Raw genomic sequence first — 20,714 nt, forward strand, 5'->3', positions numbered from 1 at the left:
TATAAGATATAGTAAGGAAAAAATATCATGTAGCACCTAGTTTTCCATTTTCTATACCTAAACTCTCACTCCTGCCTTTTCTAGTTAATGGAAATAATCAGTTTTGATTTAATTTGTCTTGAATGGGATTCATTTCATACAAACTCACATTTGAACTAATCAGAGAATCATAAAAACAGCCCAGGTATTGAAGGACCTCAAAAGATCATATGGCCCCACCTTTCGTGTGAAAGGGAGCCTACATGAGATTATCTAGCACCCTGTCCAACTGCATCTTGAAAGGCTCCAGTGATGTTTTTTCATCACATCACCTATATTTTGCTTATGGTGGAAACAAATAGGTATTTCTAGAGCATCTCATCATAGGGCAGTGCTCACTCCGAGGACTCACAAAAATCTTTATGAATGTTATTTACCCCTTCAACCAAGTACAGAGAGAGAGAATCACCCAGCCCCACACCACAAAATGCCAGGAAGTGTTTTCAGTCCTCTGATCATCAGGTGGGCCATGAACATGCTCAGAGAACTGGAGCACCTCTGCTATAACAGGCTGAGAAAGTTGGGCCTGTTCAGACTGGAGAAGAGAAGGCTCTGAGGAGACCTTCGAGCACCTTCCAGACCCTAAAGGAGCTACAAGAGAGCTGGAGAGGGACTTTTTACAAAGGCATGTAGTGATAGGACAAGGGAGAACAGTTTTAAAGTGAAGGAAGGGAGATTTAGATTAGATATTAGGAAGAAATTCTTTACTGTGAGGATGATGAGGCACTGGCACAGGCTGTCCAGAGAAACTGTGGATGCTCCATTGCTGAAAGTGCTCAAGGCCCAGTTTGGATGGGGCTTTGAACAACCTGGTCTGGTGCAGGTTCCCTGCCCATGGCACAGGGGTGAAACTAGATGAAGTTCAACATCCTTTCAAACTCAAACCATTTTACGATTCTGTGATTCTATGAATCTGAAGAATTCTGTTGAATCAGCAAACTGTCATCTCATGTTTCATTTCCTTTCACAGTGTATTGTGAACACCTTGAAAATTGAGGTCCCAGCCAGGTGAATATCAATTGGTATACCTTCTTTGTGAACTTCAACCTAAATACTCTTCCCCTCTGTTTGCCTCTCTCTCTTCCCTCCAGGGAACTGACTGTTCCTTTTGTGTTTTGCAGAGTGACAACCTGATTAGCCACCAGGGAAAGAAAATTAATTTTCCTTTCTGATGAGCAATACAGAAACTATATTAATCTCTGAATTAACATTTTCTGTATTCACAGTCTCTCCACACCAAAAGACTATTTCTAAAAATAAATTTAGTTTTCAATGAAAAGAAATTATTTTCAATTTTCCACACTATTGTATTACATTTTGTAAAAGCAAGATTTTCCCCAGTTGTGATTTGGAGTTATTTATTCTGTCCATACCCTTAGGCAGAACTAGTAGCAGCTTGAGAAATTGTGGAGAAAAACAAACTGTAGTAATCAGATGTGAAAAACAGGAAAGCCAGTTTGCTGTTAAATTGTTGCTGACAAGTTATCTACAGAAGCATCTTCAGAGTGAAGACAGTAGGTAGCAGACAGAACAAACTGGTCTCCTCTCCTAAAGTTCACAGGTTTTGTAGCCTTCTGTCCCATGTATTTACCCCAATGGGTCATAAGTCTTTAACAAATGTGAGTCAAACTGACATACACTTAAGCTTCAATTTAGTAAAATGTAGGCTATCTGAGTTTGTGCCTGTGCAGTGCACATCCTCACATCCTGCAAGTGTGAACCAGCAGTACATTCTGAAATGATAGAAATTAAGAACAAAAGGGAGGAAAGTCTAAACAGCAAGGAATCCAGACATGCCACTGTAAAACAAAGAAATTAAAAAACCCAAATAAAATTCTTGAAAACATTTTTTAAAGCTACAATTAAAAAATATAAAATAATCAAACCATGAAAAGACAAACAAATAGATTAAAAAAAACAGTCCAACACCAAAAAAAAGCAAGAATCATGTACTTGTTTTTGCCCCTTACTGGTTTACCACTAAGGCTGGACTAGGGAAGTAATTCAGAATCCCTACCTTTGCCAACAGCACCCCTTTTAGTAGTCTGTGTTGAGTTGAATTCCATTCCCCCCACTGGTAGGATGGGAGAGAATAGGAAGAACAAAGCAACAAAACTTTCACAATAGCAACAGTTTCAAGATAAAGACAGTTTAATAACTTAAGACAAAGGTAAAAACAAAACAAGTGATGCAAAGGCAATCAGTCACCACCTCCCACAAACAGACCGATACCCATTCAGTCTCTGAGCAATGGCTGCATCCTCCAGAGAATGCTCCCCACAATTTTTACTGCTGAGCATTATGTTATATGGTACAAAATATCCCTATGGTCAGTTCAGGACAGCTTTCCTGGCTATGTCCCCTTCTAACTTCTTGCCCACTCCTTGCCTGTTCATTGAGAGGGGGAAAAGTGGGAAAAAAGAGAAAGCCTCAGTGGTCTGCAAGCACTGCTCAGCAATAACAAACATAGTGACATTTTACTAATGTTTAGTCACAAACCAAAATGCAGTACCCTACTGGCTGTCACAAAGAAAATTAATGCTGTCTCAGCCAGACCCAGTACACAGTCCCTTGGGTCACACAGCACAATTAGTAATGTTGAGTTGGACATTTCCAAAAGAGGTCTCTCGCAACCAGAACGCAAGTAGCAGGAAGTGTGCTCAAACAGTATTGAAGGATGATGGTTCAGAAGTCCCACCTTGAAGTAGATGACTGAATATGTAAGAGATCATGGTGCCAGATGAAAATAAGGCAAGTCAAAAGAATTACTCAATAACCTTTGATTGGCTCCGACTGATTAAGTATTTTGTGTGATGTTAACAAGGTTGTGTAAGCTGGAACCCATGGTAAACTGAGACTACCCAAGCCTCACTGCTGAGGCTTGAACAGAAGGCCTGAACACTGCATTTTGAACAGAAGTGCTGGAGCACCTTTCTTCTAATCTGAGTGACATTTAGAAAATAGGGCGCTTTTTACAGAGGTAGAAGATGTAGGTATGATTTTCTAAAAGTTAGATGAGTTCTTCATCCTCAACCTCCTACTTTCTGGACAACTACCCTTAATCACTATGCTATTATATTAATAGCTTAATATATTTTATAATACTGCCTTCTTCAGTGGTGTTTCTAAGTGCCCAAACATCTTCTGAAGCACTTCTTTTGAACTGAAAACCCACCATATTCAAATAAAGAGAGCTTTATCTTAACTATTATTTCATAAAAATGCAAAGACATAATTTTGATAGAAGTAAAAAATAAGAAATCTTCCATTCTCTCAGGAACTTTGGCAACAGCCCACCTTATCTCAAATCTCATAGAACCATCCTCTACCACCTGACCCGTTTACCCAACCCCACTCTGATTATGGTAACAGGTTGTGGTAGTAGAAAAGCCTTTTTGCAGATCTATCTCCTGGCCCACTGAGATCTTCCTGAGTTTCCTTCAGCCATATGGCCTACAGTTGTTTTAGGAAATTTTGCGTAATGCTTCCATTGAATTCCCATGTATGGGGCGAGGAGCAGCACTATGCTTTTCTCTTTGATTCCTCACCTCTGCTGTGTTACATCAACAGTTCTGGAGCACTTCTTGGTTCTGAAAAACAATCCTTAAGGGATGTAACTTACCATTTTGTGAGGAATAACTTTCATCAAGTTTAGAGGTTTTTTTATGTGCAATAACAATACAAGCAGCAGGAGGGCAGTTCATCAGTACACAATAGACCTGACTCAGTACTTTACTGAGATTGTCTGTAAGAGATTCAGCCTGATGGTATTAATCAACACCAAGAAAAGAACTGCAAGATCATGCAGCTGCACTTAATCTTGACCTAGAGACATCACCTCCAAGTAATAAAAACAAGTTTAGTTCCTCTGGCCATGTAATTTCTGCCTTGCTGATAAGAATGTCAAAGCCCATGTCATTTATGGTTGCTACAGATGTTATTCTGAGATACAGTTGTCAGTGAATCAACTGATAACTGCCAATAAACAGTCAACAGGGGGTAACAATTTTTATCTATACTGCCTTGCACGGCAGACCGGAAAAGCACTGCACATGGACTGAATGTGAACTGGCTTTATCCTCATACAGTCAATGTGATCAATCAAACAAATCAGTAAAAACTAACCACTACTCAATAAATTATTTTGTTTTGGTTTAGGCCAAATGTTGTAGGAAACTATATTTCAAAAATGAATGAAATAACAGGAAAATTTTTAATAATCACATATATGACAAATCTGACTATAGCACTATCTTTATAGTAAAAAAGAGTAAATTAATTTGAAACAAGGCTAGAGACAGAACACTTTGGGCATAAGATATTCTGTACACCAATAAAAAAATCAAAGTGGAATGACTTACCACTTCTTCATGGGTAGCACTTTCTACATTTATACCATTAACCTAAAAACAGATATGATAGGGAGAAAATGATTCGCAATGTGTAAATTAGTTACTGAAATAAAAGCAAGTATGAAACAAAAGTCTGTGGAAAAAAGTGAATATTTACTGACCTGTATTATTGCATCTCCTATAAATAACATTCCTGTTTGTTCAGCTGTGGGATTACAGAAGGAGTAGATTTTAATTGATAGCAGTACTGAAAAAAAATGCTATATTCTCTTCCAGCAATTGGTTTAACATGCTGTTAGTAATCTTCATTTGAAACTGATTTGGTTGTGAAAATACCAACGGCACAGCAATCAGTATTCATCCTACAAAGGTAATAGATTCCCAGCAATTTTAAACAAATTAAGAGAGCTACTTTCCATGCACAAAGAACTTGTTTAGTGTGGAATGCAAATGTCACTTCTCACTAATGAAGGATTTCATTAAATTATGTGGAAAATGTGATTCAAACTTTTCATTATTCTTCCACAAAAGGGAAGCAGGAATTTCTGAAACTACTTAGCAATTCCTTTCCCCCTGAACAAATTTACAGGGACTGCTGTAATTAAAGAGGTTGTGCCTAGAATTTAATAAAACTCTTTAATATGAAGTTTAAGCTATCTTTGTTCCCAAGAATAATGTTATTCCAATGTGCAATTTGTATGTTTCCTGCCCTACAGAGTTAATGGGAATAATGCAATGAAACTGCAAACAATTCTGCACAGATACAAAGAAAGACATTTTTTGAGGTGTATTCTCTAACTTTTAAGCTCTTTATTTTTTCTGTGGAATTCGAGGATGTTTATCTCATGAAATGTATTACTTAATTGAAAGTAAGGCTCTGACCCTGCAAAGGCTGATAGTATTAAGTAAGACCTATTAGTCTTATACAAGATCTTTCAAGTAACAACTTGAGACTTAGAAGAATGCAACAAATTTTAACAAAGGCAGTATTATAAGAGATGGAAATAGAGGTAAAAAAAGAAAGAAAAACTGCATAGAATATTCTCACAATTTCTGCAATACAGCTGTTGCCACTATAAATTTACTTTTGGTACAAAATAGTGATTTTTTAAAATTAATTTTTTTTTCTAATAGATTTTTCATCACTCTTTTCACAGATAAAAGATAGCAGTTCATTAGTCAATATCTAGGAAATATTTCACTATTTGTTTTAAATAACATGCTACAAGTTGCACTGAAGGTCTTTACTCCACCTCTCATCCTACTTTGTACTAAAAATATGCATACAATTTGTAATAGGTGGTATAGAAAAGAGACATCTATGTACAGAAATTGAATTGAATTAAAGCTGTTCAAAACCATTACAAAGCAATACAAAGTAGCCTATATTGGGTACATACTTTGCTAGAGGTTCTGAGCATTAGGTTGCATATCTCAATACTAAACTTGTATTCGAGATATTAGTAATATACATACCAATAGTGAAATACACATGAACAATTTTTAATTCAGCGTGTATGTTAGGGCTGTTCTAGAAAAGTGGAAGCATTCTTGAATTGGAGGTAGAAGGAAGGAGGTGTGTTTGAAATTCCAGTTGCAGGAAAGTAGAAAAGGATAAATTTAAAGGGTGCATACCTTGCCCAATGTGTGTGATTGACTCGGAAGTGAGTGCAGAAATTTTGATTATGTCTGTATTAGCAAGTTGTTGTGGTTTAAATCTACTGGCAACTATGTACCACGCTCAACCCTCCTTTCAAACCCCACAGATCACTATCTGCCAGCCCGCACTGGGATGGGGAGAATAACTGAAAAAAAAGGTGAATCTTGTGAGATAAGAACAGTTTAAGAATTGAAGTATAATATGATAATAGTAGTGGAAAGGAGATAGTGTGTGATAAAATCCAAGAGAAAAAAGTGAGGCACAACACAATTCCTCATCACCAATGCCCATCCCATCCCTGAGCAGTGATTAGCAGCTCCCAGACAACTCTCTCCAGTTTATATACTGAGCATGATGTTCTGTGGTATGGAATATTCCTTTGGCCAGTGTGTTATCAACATCATTCCCATACTCAATACAAAACATAGCACTGCACCAGGAACTAAGAACAAAATTAATTAATTCCGTCCCAGCTGAAACCAGAACAGAATAGGTATGTGTGATGAGGCAGAACAGAGACAGATCACAAATCAAAGCAGTTGGTGCTGAAGCTCCTTATACTCACACTGTATACCCACACAGGGATTTTAATTGAGATCAGTTAGACTGGGCTTTCAGTCTAAATGCTCTCAAGTGAAGAGAAGCTGCTTAAGAAAAACTATTACACAAAACTTTCTGTTTTGTGGGCTCCTAAGCAGCCCATCCTAAGGCACACCAGTGCCACACAGTGATGCACTCCTGCAGCCAGTAATAGCTGTAAGAGGCCACAATACACAGAAGCAGACCTTGCTTACAAGTAATGCAGTGGTCCCTGAAACTGAAATCCATGTAAAGGCTGGACATCAACTGAACAACTGTAACACAGGGACAGTGGGTTCTCAACCTCCTTCAGGAGGACAACCCTAATAAGCCAATCTTCTGATATTAGATTGTTTTTGTGGTGGTTGCCGTAGGATTCATGCTCCAATGTTCTGCAGCAAGGCATGTGTTTGTTTATGCTTCAACAAGTACCAGTCAGCTGATCTGCAGCCACAGATGTGATGAGTATGGCATATGTGGGCAGCAGGCAGTGCTGTTTTCCTGAGGCCCTCATGTTGGCTCTGCTGGGTGGTCAAAGCCGCTGTTGCTATTGGGAAGATCCGTTAGAAACAGCAATACAAAAAAAAACACAGTAAAGAAAGAGATATGGGGATGTGAGAGATGAGTTTGGAAAGAATTTCTGTAAGAGATCAAAAGAGAAAAATATAAGGTAAGAAAGCAAAGCATACTAAGCCAGAAAATGTTTGTGTGAAGGCTGAGATCCTGATGGAAGAGCGTATGGTGAAGATCTGCAGGCAGGTAGGTAGGTAGGTATCGCCATCCTCCTGGATATTCATCTATCTGTGATCCACTGCTTAGTGACACAACAGCACAGTTGTGCAATGGTGTCCAAGACTTCCAAGAAAACTACTTGGTTCTAACAAAAGTTATAATAAAATACATAGACTACTTTTTATTTATGCACAAAAGGAAAGGTTAAATTCCAGACACAGGTAAAATTCTTGCGATAGAGCTAGTTAACAACTCAAGGCTTAAAAAAGGAAAAGCAGCAATATGAAAAGGTATAAAACCTCAAGAAAGAAAACCAGATAGCTGTAGGATTGTAATTTAGCAGCACTGAAGACAATTCCCTTCGAGGGAGAAATGGAGGTTGAACCTTTGTCATTGAACTGTTGACTGACAGGTCAGCAAAGACTCATTGCTCATTTCACAGGGGTGATGAATACTGCAGTATCCCCAGCTACCTTACGGCTGTTAGCCAATACATTCTATAGTTTAAGGGCACAAAGCAATTATATCCTGCTTGCAGTCTCTAAAAACAATCAAGGCTGTCCACATAAGTAAATGAGAGAAGGAGCATTATGTGGTCAATACCAAATACTCAGTGAACTGAAACAAAGCCCAGGAAACTGGGACAACCAGGGCATTTACTCTAGAAGTGCATTACACTGCATACTAAACCAATAATGTAGACACCTGCTGCTGCTGTTATGGCAGTGCTTCCACATCTATGGTGAAACACTTTGGGTTTAGACAATGGTCTATAATTTGAAATCAATAACGATTTCTAACAAATATGTGTTCCCCAAATCAAATTCTAGAGGATGTGCCAATACAATGCAGAATTTACAATATAGTTTACAAGTATATTAGAAATAAAGTGACTGGAAAAACTCCTTGGAAATAGACAAAAAAAAGCAGTCTTGTTTCTCTAAGGCATATTTAAACCTGAAGACAAAACATCTACTGATGTTTTCACAAAGTCACATGTTCTCTACATGACAAAAATATTGAGTAAATTCTTCCAGGCTATGTGGAACTCTTTCTCCCACTGGTAACATCCTCATATACAAAGGTGTTTATGAAAGGCTGCTCTAAAATTATCAGTCACTATGGGTAAAATGAATCAATACTAAAAACAAAATACTTGAGGAAGAGCTTTGGGATACCAAGGAGCATATAACCTTATTCAGTGAAATAATAAACATAACTTTTTCAGAATCCAGTTTGCCTCTTGAAGTTTTATTTGAAATGATATTTTAGTAGCAGTGAATTGAACATGTCCAAAAAAAAAAAAAACTTTGAAAAGAAAATAAGCACAAAGCAGTGAAAAGCAGAAAGGTACTAGGCTGTAAAAGAAAATGAAGTGTGTGTTACAACAACTAGTGCTACATAACCTTTACTCTACATTTTAATTATGTTTAAAAACATTTAATATTCATTTGTTGCTGTACATTGATTAAATTCAAAAGTGATACTGAATTGAACAAAGCATGAGAGAAACCTAAAGGGGCTTATGTTGAAATAATGGTATGAAAATAAAAATTAAAAAAAAACCCCACACTTTTGAGAATATTAGACTTGAAATATTTTCCTAAATGCAAATCACCCCTTATTCCAATCTTAAAAAAAAAAAAAAGAATCTCTGACAGAGCCAGGAGCTATTAAAAGTTCTTTAGCATTCAGTGAGAAGTGAAAAAAACAAGTAATCCTTTCTAGCTTTGCTTCATTTACTTTTACTATCCACTAGGGCTGTATCAAATTTTCCAAAATTTGCAAGGTTGTGAAATGGAAACTTTACAGAACATAGTCTTGGGAATTTCTGACTTACAACATATTAACTGATGAACATCTCTATGAAGATTTGAGTCTGTAAATAATCTGATGTCCTTGTGTTTTTCAAGATTGGTCACAGTACTCAATTTTTATTGAATTCCTGAATCATACGAGAAACACATCAGGTACTACATCCTATGATAAAAAGTGCTGCTTACAGCACATAATGAGCTGCACTGACTTCATGGACTCGCAATTCATAAGCTTAAATCTATGCATAATTATTTCACTGCTTAAAGATAATCGAAAGGAATAGTTAAGAAACTAGATGAAATAAAAAGACTGAAAAAATTAGTATTAAGAATGCAAATGACTACTCCAACATATCCAGATGTATTTTTCCCTCTTCTCCCATGAACTGGACATAACTACAGTCATGACTGTAAAGATACCTGCTGCAATATGAGTCAGTATTTTTTGGTTTGTTTTTTTGGGGGGTTGTGGGTTTTTTTGTTTGGTGGTTTTTGTGGTTTTTTGGTTGTTTTGTTTTGTTTTTTTTTTTAAGTCAAGCACTTTGAGATTTTTAATATGTGATTTAAAACAGAACTATATTAACTCAATTATTGAAAACCACCTTGTTAGAGAAGTTTTTTAAAACTGAGCATACTCTTTACAGGACTTTACAGGACTTACATGTCTTCATTTAAATAAAAAAAACCCCCAACTTTCTGAATTTCTATTTTTAACCAAGAGATTTCCTTAGTTTATCTTTCTTTCTTGCCTTTATATGTGCCCCATTTATCTTGTAAAGAAAAACTGTAAATCCCTTAATAATACAATGTGTTTCATCAAACACCCATGTCATTATTCTCATATGCCAGGTTTCCCACACTGAATAAGTGACAGATGGGAAACTAGGACTCCTCTCCTCTTTTTCTCAGTGCCTGTGGAGCAAGAAGTAAGAGATCATCTCATAATCCTAAAACTACTGTATCGACCCATCAACAAGTAACTTCTAGATCTAAACATACACAAGCCTGAAGCACTGAAGCTCAACATGTTGCTTAGATGTGCGAGACGCACAAAATGCACGAGGTGACAAAGGCACTGGATGCAGGAGTGGGCTAAGACAGGACATAGCAGGGAATGTCTTTCAACAGGAAAGTGCTACAGAACTAAATATGTTTTGAGGATAGGTGACTGATAATGGCTTGGATCCTTCATCTTCTCCTTTGAGATGACCTTATCAAAAAATAAGTTTTTAGAACATATTGCTGATAAAACCATTTTTCTGTTAGTGGCAAGAATAGAATACAGTTCTCCTGAAAGGAGAACTACTGTAACAACAAATTTCTAATACTTTTGACTGAAAACTATAAAGGGAATAAATATAGCTTTATTACAAACAAAAATAAATTGTCTTATATTTTATGTATGTCAAAAAGTAAAATGAGTAAGATGTGTAAGGGCAATTAGGAATCCCAAGAGCATACCAATGGGCATTAAGGAACCTTAACCTTAAAAACAAAATCTGTTTATTCCACGCCATAGCTTTTAGAAGGCAGATGATATTATAACTGCTTTCTGAGGCTAATTTCAAAATACCACTTTGTTACTATTGCCTAATCATTCAAAGAGCCTATATTACAGACAAAACTTGACAATTTTTAACTGAGCTGGTGGGGACAATGGCTGCATGTATGCCAAAACTGAGAAGACCAGGACCTGGAATAGTCCTGGGTGTGATACTATCTTTCATTAAACGTGCTTTGAAAAGCAGGATGGAAAAAAAGTATTAAAGTTCAGTTTTATTTCTACCCATGTAACTGTTAGGAGGAACTAAAGCAAAAATTATCTAAAGGCTTTAGGATGGTTTTCTGATTGCAAACAGTTTTGCGACATGAACTACATTGTCAGTAATTTACACTATCTGTAAAAAGTACCAGCACACACTATAATTAAATTGACTTCAGACCTACTTTAGGAAACAAAAGGAGAAAAATTCAGATGGTCTGAGTTTCCCACAGAATCCAGGTATTTCTATGACTTGATGCAAGATTCTTTAGCCAAACCAAATGGCAATGGGATTCTTATACAGTATGAACTCAGTGAAGAAAACTGAGAAAACAGCTTAGTTCTTTAATTAAGGAAAGAGGCCTAATGTAGCTCAGATCAGCTTGTAGATGTTGCAGCAGAGAGAACCCATAGGAATGGTTATCATGATAAATTCTCAGTAGAACTAAATACTTCCCATTTTACATTCAGTTGCCTTTATAGAAAGACATCAATTATCAAAGCAAGGAAACCAAATTGGAACATTAAGTGTGTAATTACTTTAAAATGTTACCTTTTTAAGAAAAGTCATGACAACTAAGATGTGACAGTAAGAAAAGCAAGGCAGAGGGGTTTTTTAAATATATTTTCAGAAAATCTGAAAGTACTACATTTTTACTGTCATTTATTACTTGGGATACTTGCCTAACCACAGTCCCTTGAGTTTGAAAATAAAAGTAAAAATACTCATGCATTTTACATAGACATAATTCAGAAACAAGTAGAAATAACTAAGAAGCAAAAGCAGCAGTTATAACTACGAATATGTTATATTTTGCTTAAAAAATAAGTTCTACTAGTCAAGCATAGTTAAGACTCCCTTAAAAGGGAGTGAAAGCTATTTTAAATTGCAAAAATGTGGTATTTCTAGAAATATTGTTAGTGGTGTTAAAAGTGTTAAATCAATCTAAACTTGATAATATTTCAAGAGTTTAATAGTTGGCTTCGATGATCTCAGCGGTCTTTTCCAACCTTAATAATTCTATGATTCTGTGAATTATTACAGAATTTTAGAGGTAAAAATAGTCGTGTGTATTTTAAAATTAATTAACTATTAGGAGAATAAATTGACAAAGGAATTTAGTACAGTGTAAAGGCAAATGAATCTCATCATACAGTTGCAATATTCTAAGGTATAAGGTTTACACTAATAGACATATGATTAATATTGCACATAAAAAACTTTCTGAGCTTAATAAGGCAAGTTATTAATAGGTAACATTATATAAAGAAATTATAATCTGGCATCTTCAATCTTGTCTTCCAAAATATGCAAGTATGTTTCCTTTAAATTCTATTACATTATGCCAAAAATTTTAAATGCTGTAGAGGTGATGATGAAACACTGGAAAACAAAGCTGGAGCCTAAGGGAGGATGCCCGAAGTAGCAGAAATACAGGCTTTAAATGAGCTACAAGAAAAGAAAAGATGTAGTTCCTAAAATAGCCTAAAAAGTCTTTAGTTTAGAAACCAGTAAGGGAAAGATAAGAACAGTGAAAAGATAAAAATTAGAACTTCTATGAAATTGTCAAAGGATGTTATTAAATTCCTCATATTATTCCATGTGACATTATCTCCAAGTAGAAGTTAGTTTCATTTGCTCTTTCCATCAAATATTCTGATGATTCTTGACTGCTTCAGCCCCAAAATATTCTGCATGAATTTTACTCTGATTTTAATTAGTATCTTTCAATGCAACAGGAATCTTTAATGCAGTTGAATGATGATTTCTGTCTAGGTGTTTGCTTCTCCAGGTTCTGTACCAAAGCACTGTGGTAAAAGCAAGCTCCAAATCCAAAGTTCAAAATACCATCCATCCTCAGAGGGACATAAGGCAGTTAGTTCTCTCCTGGACAAATTATCTAAAAGCATACTATATAATTCTCTAATTTCCCTGCACAGAATGTCATTAACCTTTTTCTTCATCCTGGACTGTAATGGTGCAAATTCAAATAGTAACTTTAAGTGGTATTTCATTAGATTTCTGCAGTTCATAAGGGAACTACATTGTCAATCAGAGGTAGGTGAATAGAGAAAAGAAAGAAACTGTACATGTAATTGGCATCCTAAGGTTACAGTTTATTCATTCAACTGCTAGCTAGAACAGATGACAACTAAAAAGATACAATGTATTTTTCACATTTTTCTCTATTTAGTTTATAGTTTAAGAATGATAGGTCCACTGAAATTGCAAATAATGTTTTTTAGGTTTTATACCTACCTCTTCTGTTTCATAAGCTACAACATGCACCTTCCAATGAGAATTTTCATCATAAAAACCTATAGAACTGAAATACAATTTTCAGAAACCTTTTGTTTTATAACACAGTTATTAAGTAAAGCTAATTGTCTTTTATTGAAACTTGATCTTCTTCACAAGCATGAAGAAATATTTGAACATTAGTATGCTCTTTGAATACCACTTTTTTGTACACTTAGCAAGAAAGCATTATTCATTATCAGAACTTTATTTAGACACACGCATACATACAATATATACGTATATGTATGTAAAACCTCAGTTTGGGAAAGTACATAAACAATTGCCTAAATCTAGAGCTGGACAGTTAATCCACTGTTTCTGATTTTTACCCAAACCAAAGAATAAAAAGAAATTTCAAACTGTCCTAAAGTGGAAATGCTTTGGTTTTCTCAGTAAAAATGAATTCTGGATTCATCAAGCTTTTAAATACTAATAACCCCCCCCTGCTTCTAGAACAAAATTTCTAAGTGAATCTGGATTCATAAAGCTTTTAAATATTAATAAAAAAACCCCCACAGATTCTAGACCAAAATTTCTAAGTGAAACTTAAAAATATTTCATTAAAGTTTTCTTCTGTCCAGGAAATATTTATGAATAATTATAATGTGTAAAAATATGCATTTCATTCTAACAATTAAGACATTAACATCTTAAAAAAGCATTTACTAGATCTGATTTTAAGCATATGCCTGTTCAGCTAAATAAAAACTTAAAAATTAGTTCTCTGCATCCTTCTACTCAAGGAATTCTTTATGTTCAGATCAATAATTTAAGCCTTTTGCTAAAGTATTTATCCTTCAAAACAAATCCCAGTAATATATATTGTTCTAGAATCTCAACTGAGAAATTCATCATATGTTTCTCACTATGTATATAATGACTACTATTTTCACTAAGTATACAGTGACTGCTATTCATACCATTGGACCTTAAATATATTCTTAACTATTAGGTTGAATACAAAAACTTTACTGAATCAGAGAACAAAATACCTTCCTTTTCTCTGTTGACTGATCTTCAATAGTTCATTAAGATGTTCTTTCTATTAAAAGGTACTGCCTTTTCTGCCTGTCTAGTCTTAAGGAGGTAATGATAAAAGAGAAATACAAAATGCTAAGAATGTTCTTCTATGCCTTCTGAAAATAAGTTTAGAGATGAAGGCATAGGTCCAAGAGAAAGAACAATGAGTAAGATGCTAACTTCATATATCATTAGCTTTCCAATAATAAATAAAAATAACACTGGCAAAAATAATTAAAAATTAAAGCTATAAAATAAAAATAATGTTTAAAAAAATGAAGACATTTGCAAGTGATATTATGAAAGAATGTCCAAAAATTAAACACCAACCAACTTCAAATGTCGTCTGTTCTAATGAGGCCTTATGTTCAAAAATGGCATTGTATTCAGTCTTCACCTTCATTAGCACAAGACATAACACAAATTTTTGATCCATTCTGGCTTCCTTATAAATGAAAGTAACTCTGGCTTAACTTGTCCTTAATATTGAGCTTGCTGGCTCAGTGGAATGACACACCAAGGCTGATGAAGCCAAGGTGAGTACAGCTGTAGGGATGAAGAGCATCAGCTGTTAATACAACTATGCTGTGCAGCTTGACTGCAATCTCACATCATGCCCACCAACTTGTTCAGACTAGGCTGGGTTACCCTGGCTGTACCATCCTTTGGGATGACTGCAGCCAATGCAAAAGAAAACAACCCTGGGGTGTAGGTACAATTTCATACTAAACCATCTCTGTTTGGCATGTAAGTGAAACTGTTAAAAGCTCTCATCAAACTGACACCACGTCCTTCGGATGGTCCTGAATACAGGCAGCCAGGACGTGATATTTGGACACAGTCTGTGTTTGCAGAGCACATGCTTTCAAGCCAAGAATGTTTCAGTGGCTGAATGGCCAGAGTTCATTCCAATCCTGCCAGGGTATACAGCATCCTCAGTCGAAAATGGACTAAATGTGAGTTACAAGCCAACTTTTATCACAGAAGGTGGGAAAATGCATTCAAATTAAGATTTTAATGAATTTTGGCTCTCAAGGGAGAATCTTTTTTGGAAGTGGCACAATGCAAACTAACCCTATTCCACTGGGTTTTATTTAATTTTATTTATCCATTTTCATGACACCTCATGAGCTGAACCCACAGTTCTGTTTCATCATTGCTGCTTGTCTGACTCCACATATTATATGAGATATGAGTAGAGCTCACAGCAGTAGTCAGGTTATTGCACCAGGTCTCACAAAAATGGAAAGTTGCATCAGGAGGCAACATGTGATTGTTAACTTAATAATTCTGCACCACAAACCAGTAATCTTATTGTTTGATATTTAACAAACTAAAATTTCCAATATTATATGCGGTATGTCACTTGTATGTATGATGAGGTGAGTTTTCAAAGTCTATTCATTTTTACAATCTCCACCCTTTAGATTCCACAAACTCATTAAGATTCTTTAATAATCAAAAATGGGAATAACACAGAGAAAGATGTAAACACATGACAGCTTGTACACTTTACCACATTCAGCATCTAAAGATTCTCTGAAGTATTTTTAATGGATCTTTTGAATTCACTCTAAAATAATAATTCTGACCAGTATCATTCCTTTCCAAGTTCAGGATATTCAGTAACAGGACTGAATAGGACTCTACATTTATTTGACTGTAAACCTACAGCAGCCTTTACCACAAATAAACTGTTACTACTAACTATAACACATATATAAAAATACTATAAACCTATAAGCTATTAGCAAATCATCAACTGTTGTACAATGAGAGAGTACAATGTACTCTATTTTAAGCCAGTTTCAAAAGGAAAACAGTGTAAAAACAATACTGCATTAAATTACATTAAAAAAAAAAGAAAAAATCAAATCCCAATACTAGAGAAAGCCTGAATCAGACCTATAAAATATTACCAAGAAAGTTGAACACCAATATTTCTTTTCATAATCTGGGAGATTATTAGTAATGTTGCTAATATCCTGAGTCAACTGGATGATTTGATATATGGGTAGCAAAAAAAAATCCTGACTTTGGAAGTGAAATAATTACCTAAGGGATTAAAATTATTCTGTAGCTAATTATATCACTCTACTTTTAAATTTATAACTGTGTTTGCATTTACTTGTTCTCATTCTGTCTGGCGCAGGACTTTTGTCTCTCTGGAACTTACTTTAGCAAAAGCTTAGGTGGTATGAAAAACCCTTTGTTAGAATGGAAGACAGAAGCCACAGAAAGAAATTAAAAGGCCTAAACCCAGTGATGGTCATTGGTATTAGCAAAACTTGCTCTTAATACTGTTGAGGAGGATGTGTTCAGGAAAAATTCAGGACATTCTTTACAGTGATTTGCAATACACTGGACATTAGTCTCCAGCACTGAATGACCACTTTATCTTGTATTTCAGAAATGTAAAATTATGTTCATGAATTGAGTTTCTGTTTCGGTGAACTTCTTTAGGAAAGTCTTATTGAAGAGTGAGCCAGGATAGCTTAATTTGAAATTTATAAACACAGTGATCACAGCTGAGAGGTCAAAACTGTAAGCACAGTTATTTATTAACACTGTTGCTATAGAAGTGCTTGGGTTGAATAATGAAATGAAATCCAATTGAAATGTTCATCCTATATAAAAAACTGAAGTGCAAATGCTGTCAGCTGATGCTTAGGTCAACATCAACAAAAGCACTTCTATATTTGAAAAAATTATATAGTACGAAGATAGTTGACTAATTAATCTATTTAGGATATCCCAAAGGTTATAGAGATCTAAAAAAGAAGCAACTCCTTTATTCTATTATGCTTCTAGCTTTGGAACTAAAAAATAGTACTCTATCCAAAAAAAGTAAAGTTGGAAGCATGATTTTAGTGTTGTCATATAGCCGGCATTAAGTGTCATAAAAAGTATTGCAAATTGTCAGTCATTTTAGGAAATCAATTCTTTACTCATTAAGGACAATTTTACTCACATAAATTCAAGAATTTTACTCAATGACCCAAAGTAGTAAAAATCTCTGATAAGAAATCATGATAGGTAAACTATGTACTTTCAAATGGTACTGCAGGATATAATTTTTTTCTTTTTTAAAATTCAGTATATTTGCTTTAAAGCAGCAACTAATCTTACTGCCTGAGCCAGCCTACAACTTCCACTGTTATTAGTAGCTCGTGTAATGAAAGACCATTGGTGATTTTTCCACATCATGAATATACAATGTTCAGTCCTAAATTTAGTTGGAGGTAAACCTGTAAGTCTCATCTCTCCCTCATGCTTGACATTTCCTCTCATTATATTCAACATGAATATTTTTCCATATATTCTTTTAAATGTAAATACATCTGTATTTTGGTATGGATATCTGTACATTCATATATATATATATATGGAGAAAGAATGCACATATTTTTAGAACGCTTCTTATTTTCCCTTAAATAATATTACCAGATTGTTTTCTTTTGCATTAAAGCACTCGAATCTTAAATCAGAAATATTTCCTCAAGGTCACCTGTGGGTTAACTTTGGACATGTTATCTCACTTATTATTAATTATCAGTTAAATATGATACTAGAAAAGTAACACTGTGAGTAGGCTTTGTTACTATCTTCCTCCTATACTGAATAGCATCAGCACTTCATGATTTGTGAGATCAGATATCCAAAGAAAAAGATTTGCAGAAAAAGGTTTTGTATTTCCAAAATTTTGCTGAAAATCTTTTGATGTTTTTTAAAAATATGCATTTTCTGGAAGAAACAAACAAACAAACAAGAAACTTTACACTATTTTCTGTTGCACAGACATTCAGTAACCAGAATGGAATGCAGGATATGCTGTGTGCCACAAAAACCATTTATAACACATATCTCTGATCTTTAGCATCTGCAGCACTAAATGAACTGCAGAATTGCTCAGGCTGGAAGGGACCTCAGGAGTACACCTGAACCAACCCAACACGTGCTGAAAGCAAGCCTGAGATTCACTTCATGCCAGTGGGGCAACTGATACTACACAGACTACTTCCTTCACACCTTGCCAAATGTGTCAATATCTTCATGCTATTCACATTTTATACAGGCTTGCTGTGATACAGCACTGCCTCTGGTTATAACCACTAGTCATTTTGGAGTTTCCATGGACAAAAGGATCTTACAAGACCTTAAAACTAGAATTATCTGAGGAGACATTTTCAAATTTGACAGCTGAGCCCATAAAATTGTTGTTGCACTTGTTACTCTAGAAATAAATGCAGTTCAAGAAAAACAACCAGGATGTATGAAACTCTGAATGTAAGTATTCTATATACAAACTCACTACTAAACTTGATTAAGAGCACTATGTCCTAAGAGAGCAGGAGATAGCTTTCCTTGTCGGTGATTAATTTCCTGAATTACTTTCCTTAGACCTGAATGCTTATATTCATTTTATTATTATTATGCATTTCTTTTATTGATATGGTTTATTATAGTGTGTATTTAAGGAGCCTATTACTCTTTCATGTACAGTAACACAATCGACATAAAAACACCTTCTCTTCCTCACTGCAGAAATGCTATTATAAAATAAATCATTATACTGAGATATTTAAGTACTGTACACAGGAGACTTGAAGCAGTGTTTCCAACAGGGTACTGGCATAGCCAATATTCACTAGGTATGAGATGAAAATGGATTACCAAGTTTGGGTATTACATTTCAAGTAAAATAAGGGCCCCCTGAAGAAAATTCAGAGAAAAAAAACAAGCACAGTTTGCAACATAGTAAAGCATGAGGCCACATATGGTGCCAAGCAAATGTGCTTAATCTCCATTGCAGCAAAGCAGGAAAAGAGCCTGATGAGTTCAAAAGATCATGTCACTGGCTTTGAGTCCTTTACAGAGCAGGACATGCACTGAGGTTCACAGTGCAGCACTGTCTTTTTTTGAAGGAAAGGCTACATGAAATTGGTAGATTTATTCTATGGAAGAGAGGAAACACACAGAAGCTTTCCACATAAAGACAACTAATTTTCAAATATGTAAAAGAATGCCTCAGAAAATAAAAGAACAAACTAATCCCCATATCTGTGTCCACCAGAGAAGAGACTTTAATTTCATCAGCTAAGAACCTCAGTTCATGTTCCAAGATTCTGCCCACCTTACTGAAGAACCTCTTTGTTTTCCAGACCAGTTCTCCAACTTGCCAAGTTAAGCCTGAGGAATGACATGGTCTCCCAAAGGTTCCTTTTGCTAGATAAATGTCAATGTAATAATTAGGACAGACTATAGTGATTTAGATCTTGTGCTATCTTCATCACAATAAACATTAAAAATCACTCTCTGCTGGCATCTAGGCAAGTTAGTCGTACCATTTAGCAGTGAATTATTGTGTGGGGAAAATATATATTTGGTTTGTATTTTTTGAATCCTCTGCAATATTAAAGTTAAGAACATCAGTAGATTTCTGTGTCATAGTTTTGTTTTTGCAGTAAAAAATGATTCCTGAAACTGTTACTTACTATGGTACTATATAAGTAAATAACATGAGTTACCTGCTTGGTCTTTAAATATTTTTGATATGACGACAGGCACTTTGTGCTCAGCACCACCCTGTAAGAGAGGCATATTAACCATGAGATCTCGAGACTGAAGTGGTCATACTGAAATTAAAAGAAGAAACGAGAAGTTACCCATACCTTTATGCTTAAGCCCAAGCCACCAACTGGTTGTCTACGAAGTGTAACAGTTCTGTGCTTTAAAAAATTGTAGAAAAAATAAATTTAGGTGAAAATACAATATCTGAATGATCATAGAAGATGTTCCTAGGTCCTCATTTACTTTTCAAAAATTAATTCTCGAAGGCAGCCTAGAATCTGAGTGATCAAGTTCAGTTCTGAAGTATCATTCAACAATGATTCGTAGGCATCACTTAATTCCTTACTACAGAGAGCAGAACTTGTGAGTTGCGTATGCAGACTTTTAGTAAGATTTTCTATCCCTGAAGTGATATCCTGCCTGAACAGAAATTTTTACATACTTTTGCTTTGTTTTGACATTGGAAAACTACACGAAGAGCTCTGAGATATGCATTTTCATAGCTATCATGTATGCATGTGTTCTAATTTTTTGATCAAACATGCCAATGTTTTCTAATCTATATCTCCAGATTTCTACCTTTTTTTTTTCTTTTGCAGCATATGCTGAAAGACTTTTAGTGATAGTCTGCTTCAAATAGCTGATTTTTTGCATTTCATATTTAACTGCACAAAGAAGATAAACATTTATCAATATTTTTCTAGAGAAATCTATCATATGTTTAACAGTATGCTTAATTTGAGATTTCAATAATGTGTAACTCATGGTGCCTGACAATATAATAATAGCACTTCATCTGTTGACAATAATTATACACTTGAAGGGAACTTTTTCTGGAACATGCTGAAAGTACTGGATAGAATATCACCTTTCTAGTAAT

The 20,714-nt window shown here is 35.1% G+C and overlaps 1 protein-coding gene across 1 annotated transcript in view; it reads right to left on the reverse strand.

The window, feature by feature from the left end:
* Nucleotides 1-20,714, reverse strand: part of SNTG2 (syntrophin gamma 2) — a 146,806-nt gene that overhangs the window by 92,497 nt on the left and 33,595 nt on the right. Inside the window, exons 3-6 of the mRNA XM_017833827.1 lie at nucleotides 19,936-19,992; nucleotides 19,792-19,849; nucleotides 4,553-4,596; nucleotides 4,401-4,442 (exon numbers count right to left, since the gene is read on the reverse strand). Coding sequence (XP_017689316.1) covers nucleotides 4,401-4,442; nucleotides 4,553-4,596; nucleotides 19,792-19,849; nucleotides 19,936-19,992 — 201 coding nt within the window. The remainder of the gene's footprint in view (nucleotides 1-4,400; nucleotides 4,443-4,552; nucleotides 4,597-19,791; nucleotides 19,850-19,935; nucleotides 19,993-20,714) is intronic.

Source organism: Lepidothrix coronata, unplaced genomic scaffold, assembly GCF_001604755.1.
Source record: "Lepidothrix coronata isolate B3197 unplaced genomic scaffold, Lepidothrix_coronata-1.0 Scaffold222, whole genome shotgun sequence".
Lineage (NCBI taxonomy): Eukaryota > Metazoa > Chordata > Aves > Passeriformes > Pipridae > Lepidothrix > Lepidothrix coronata.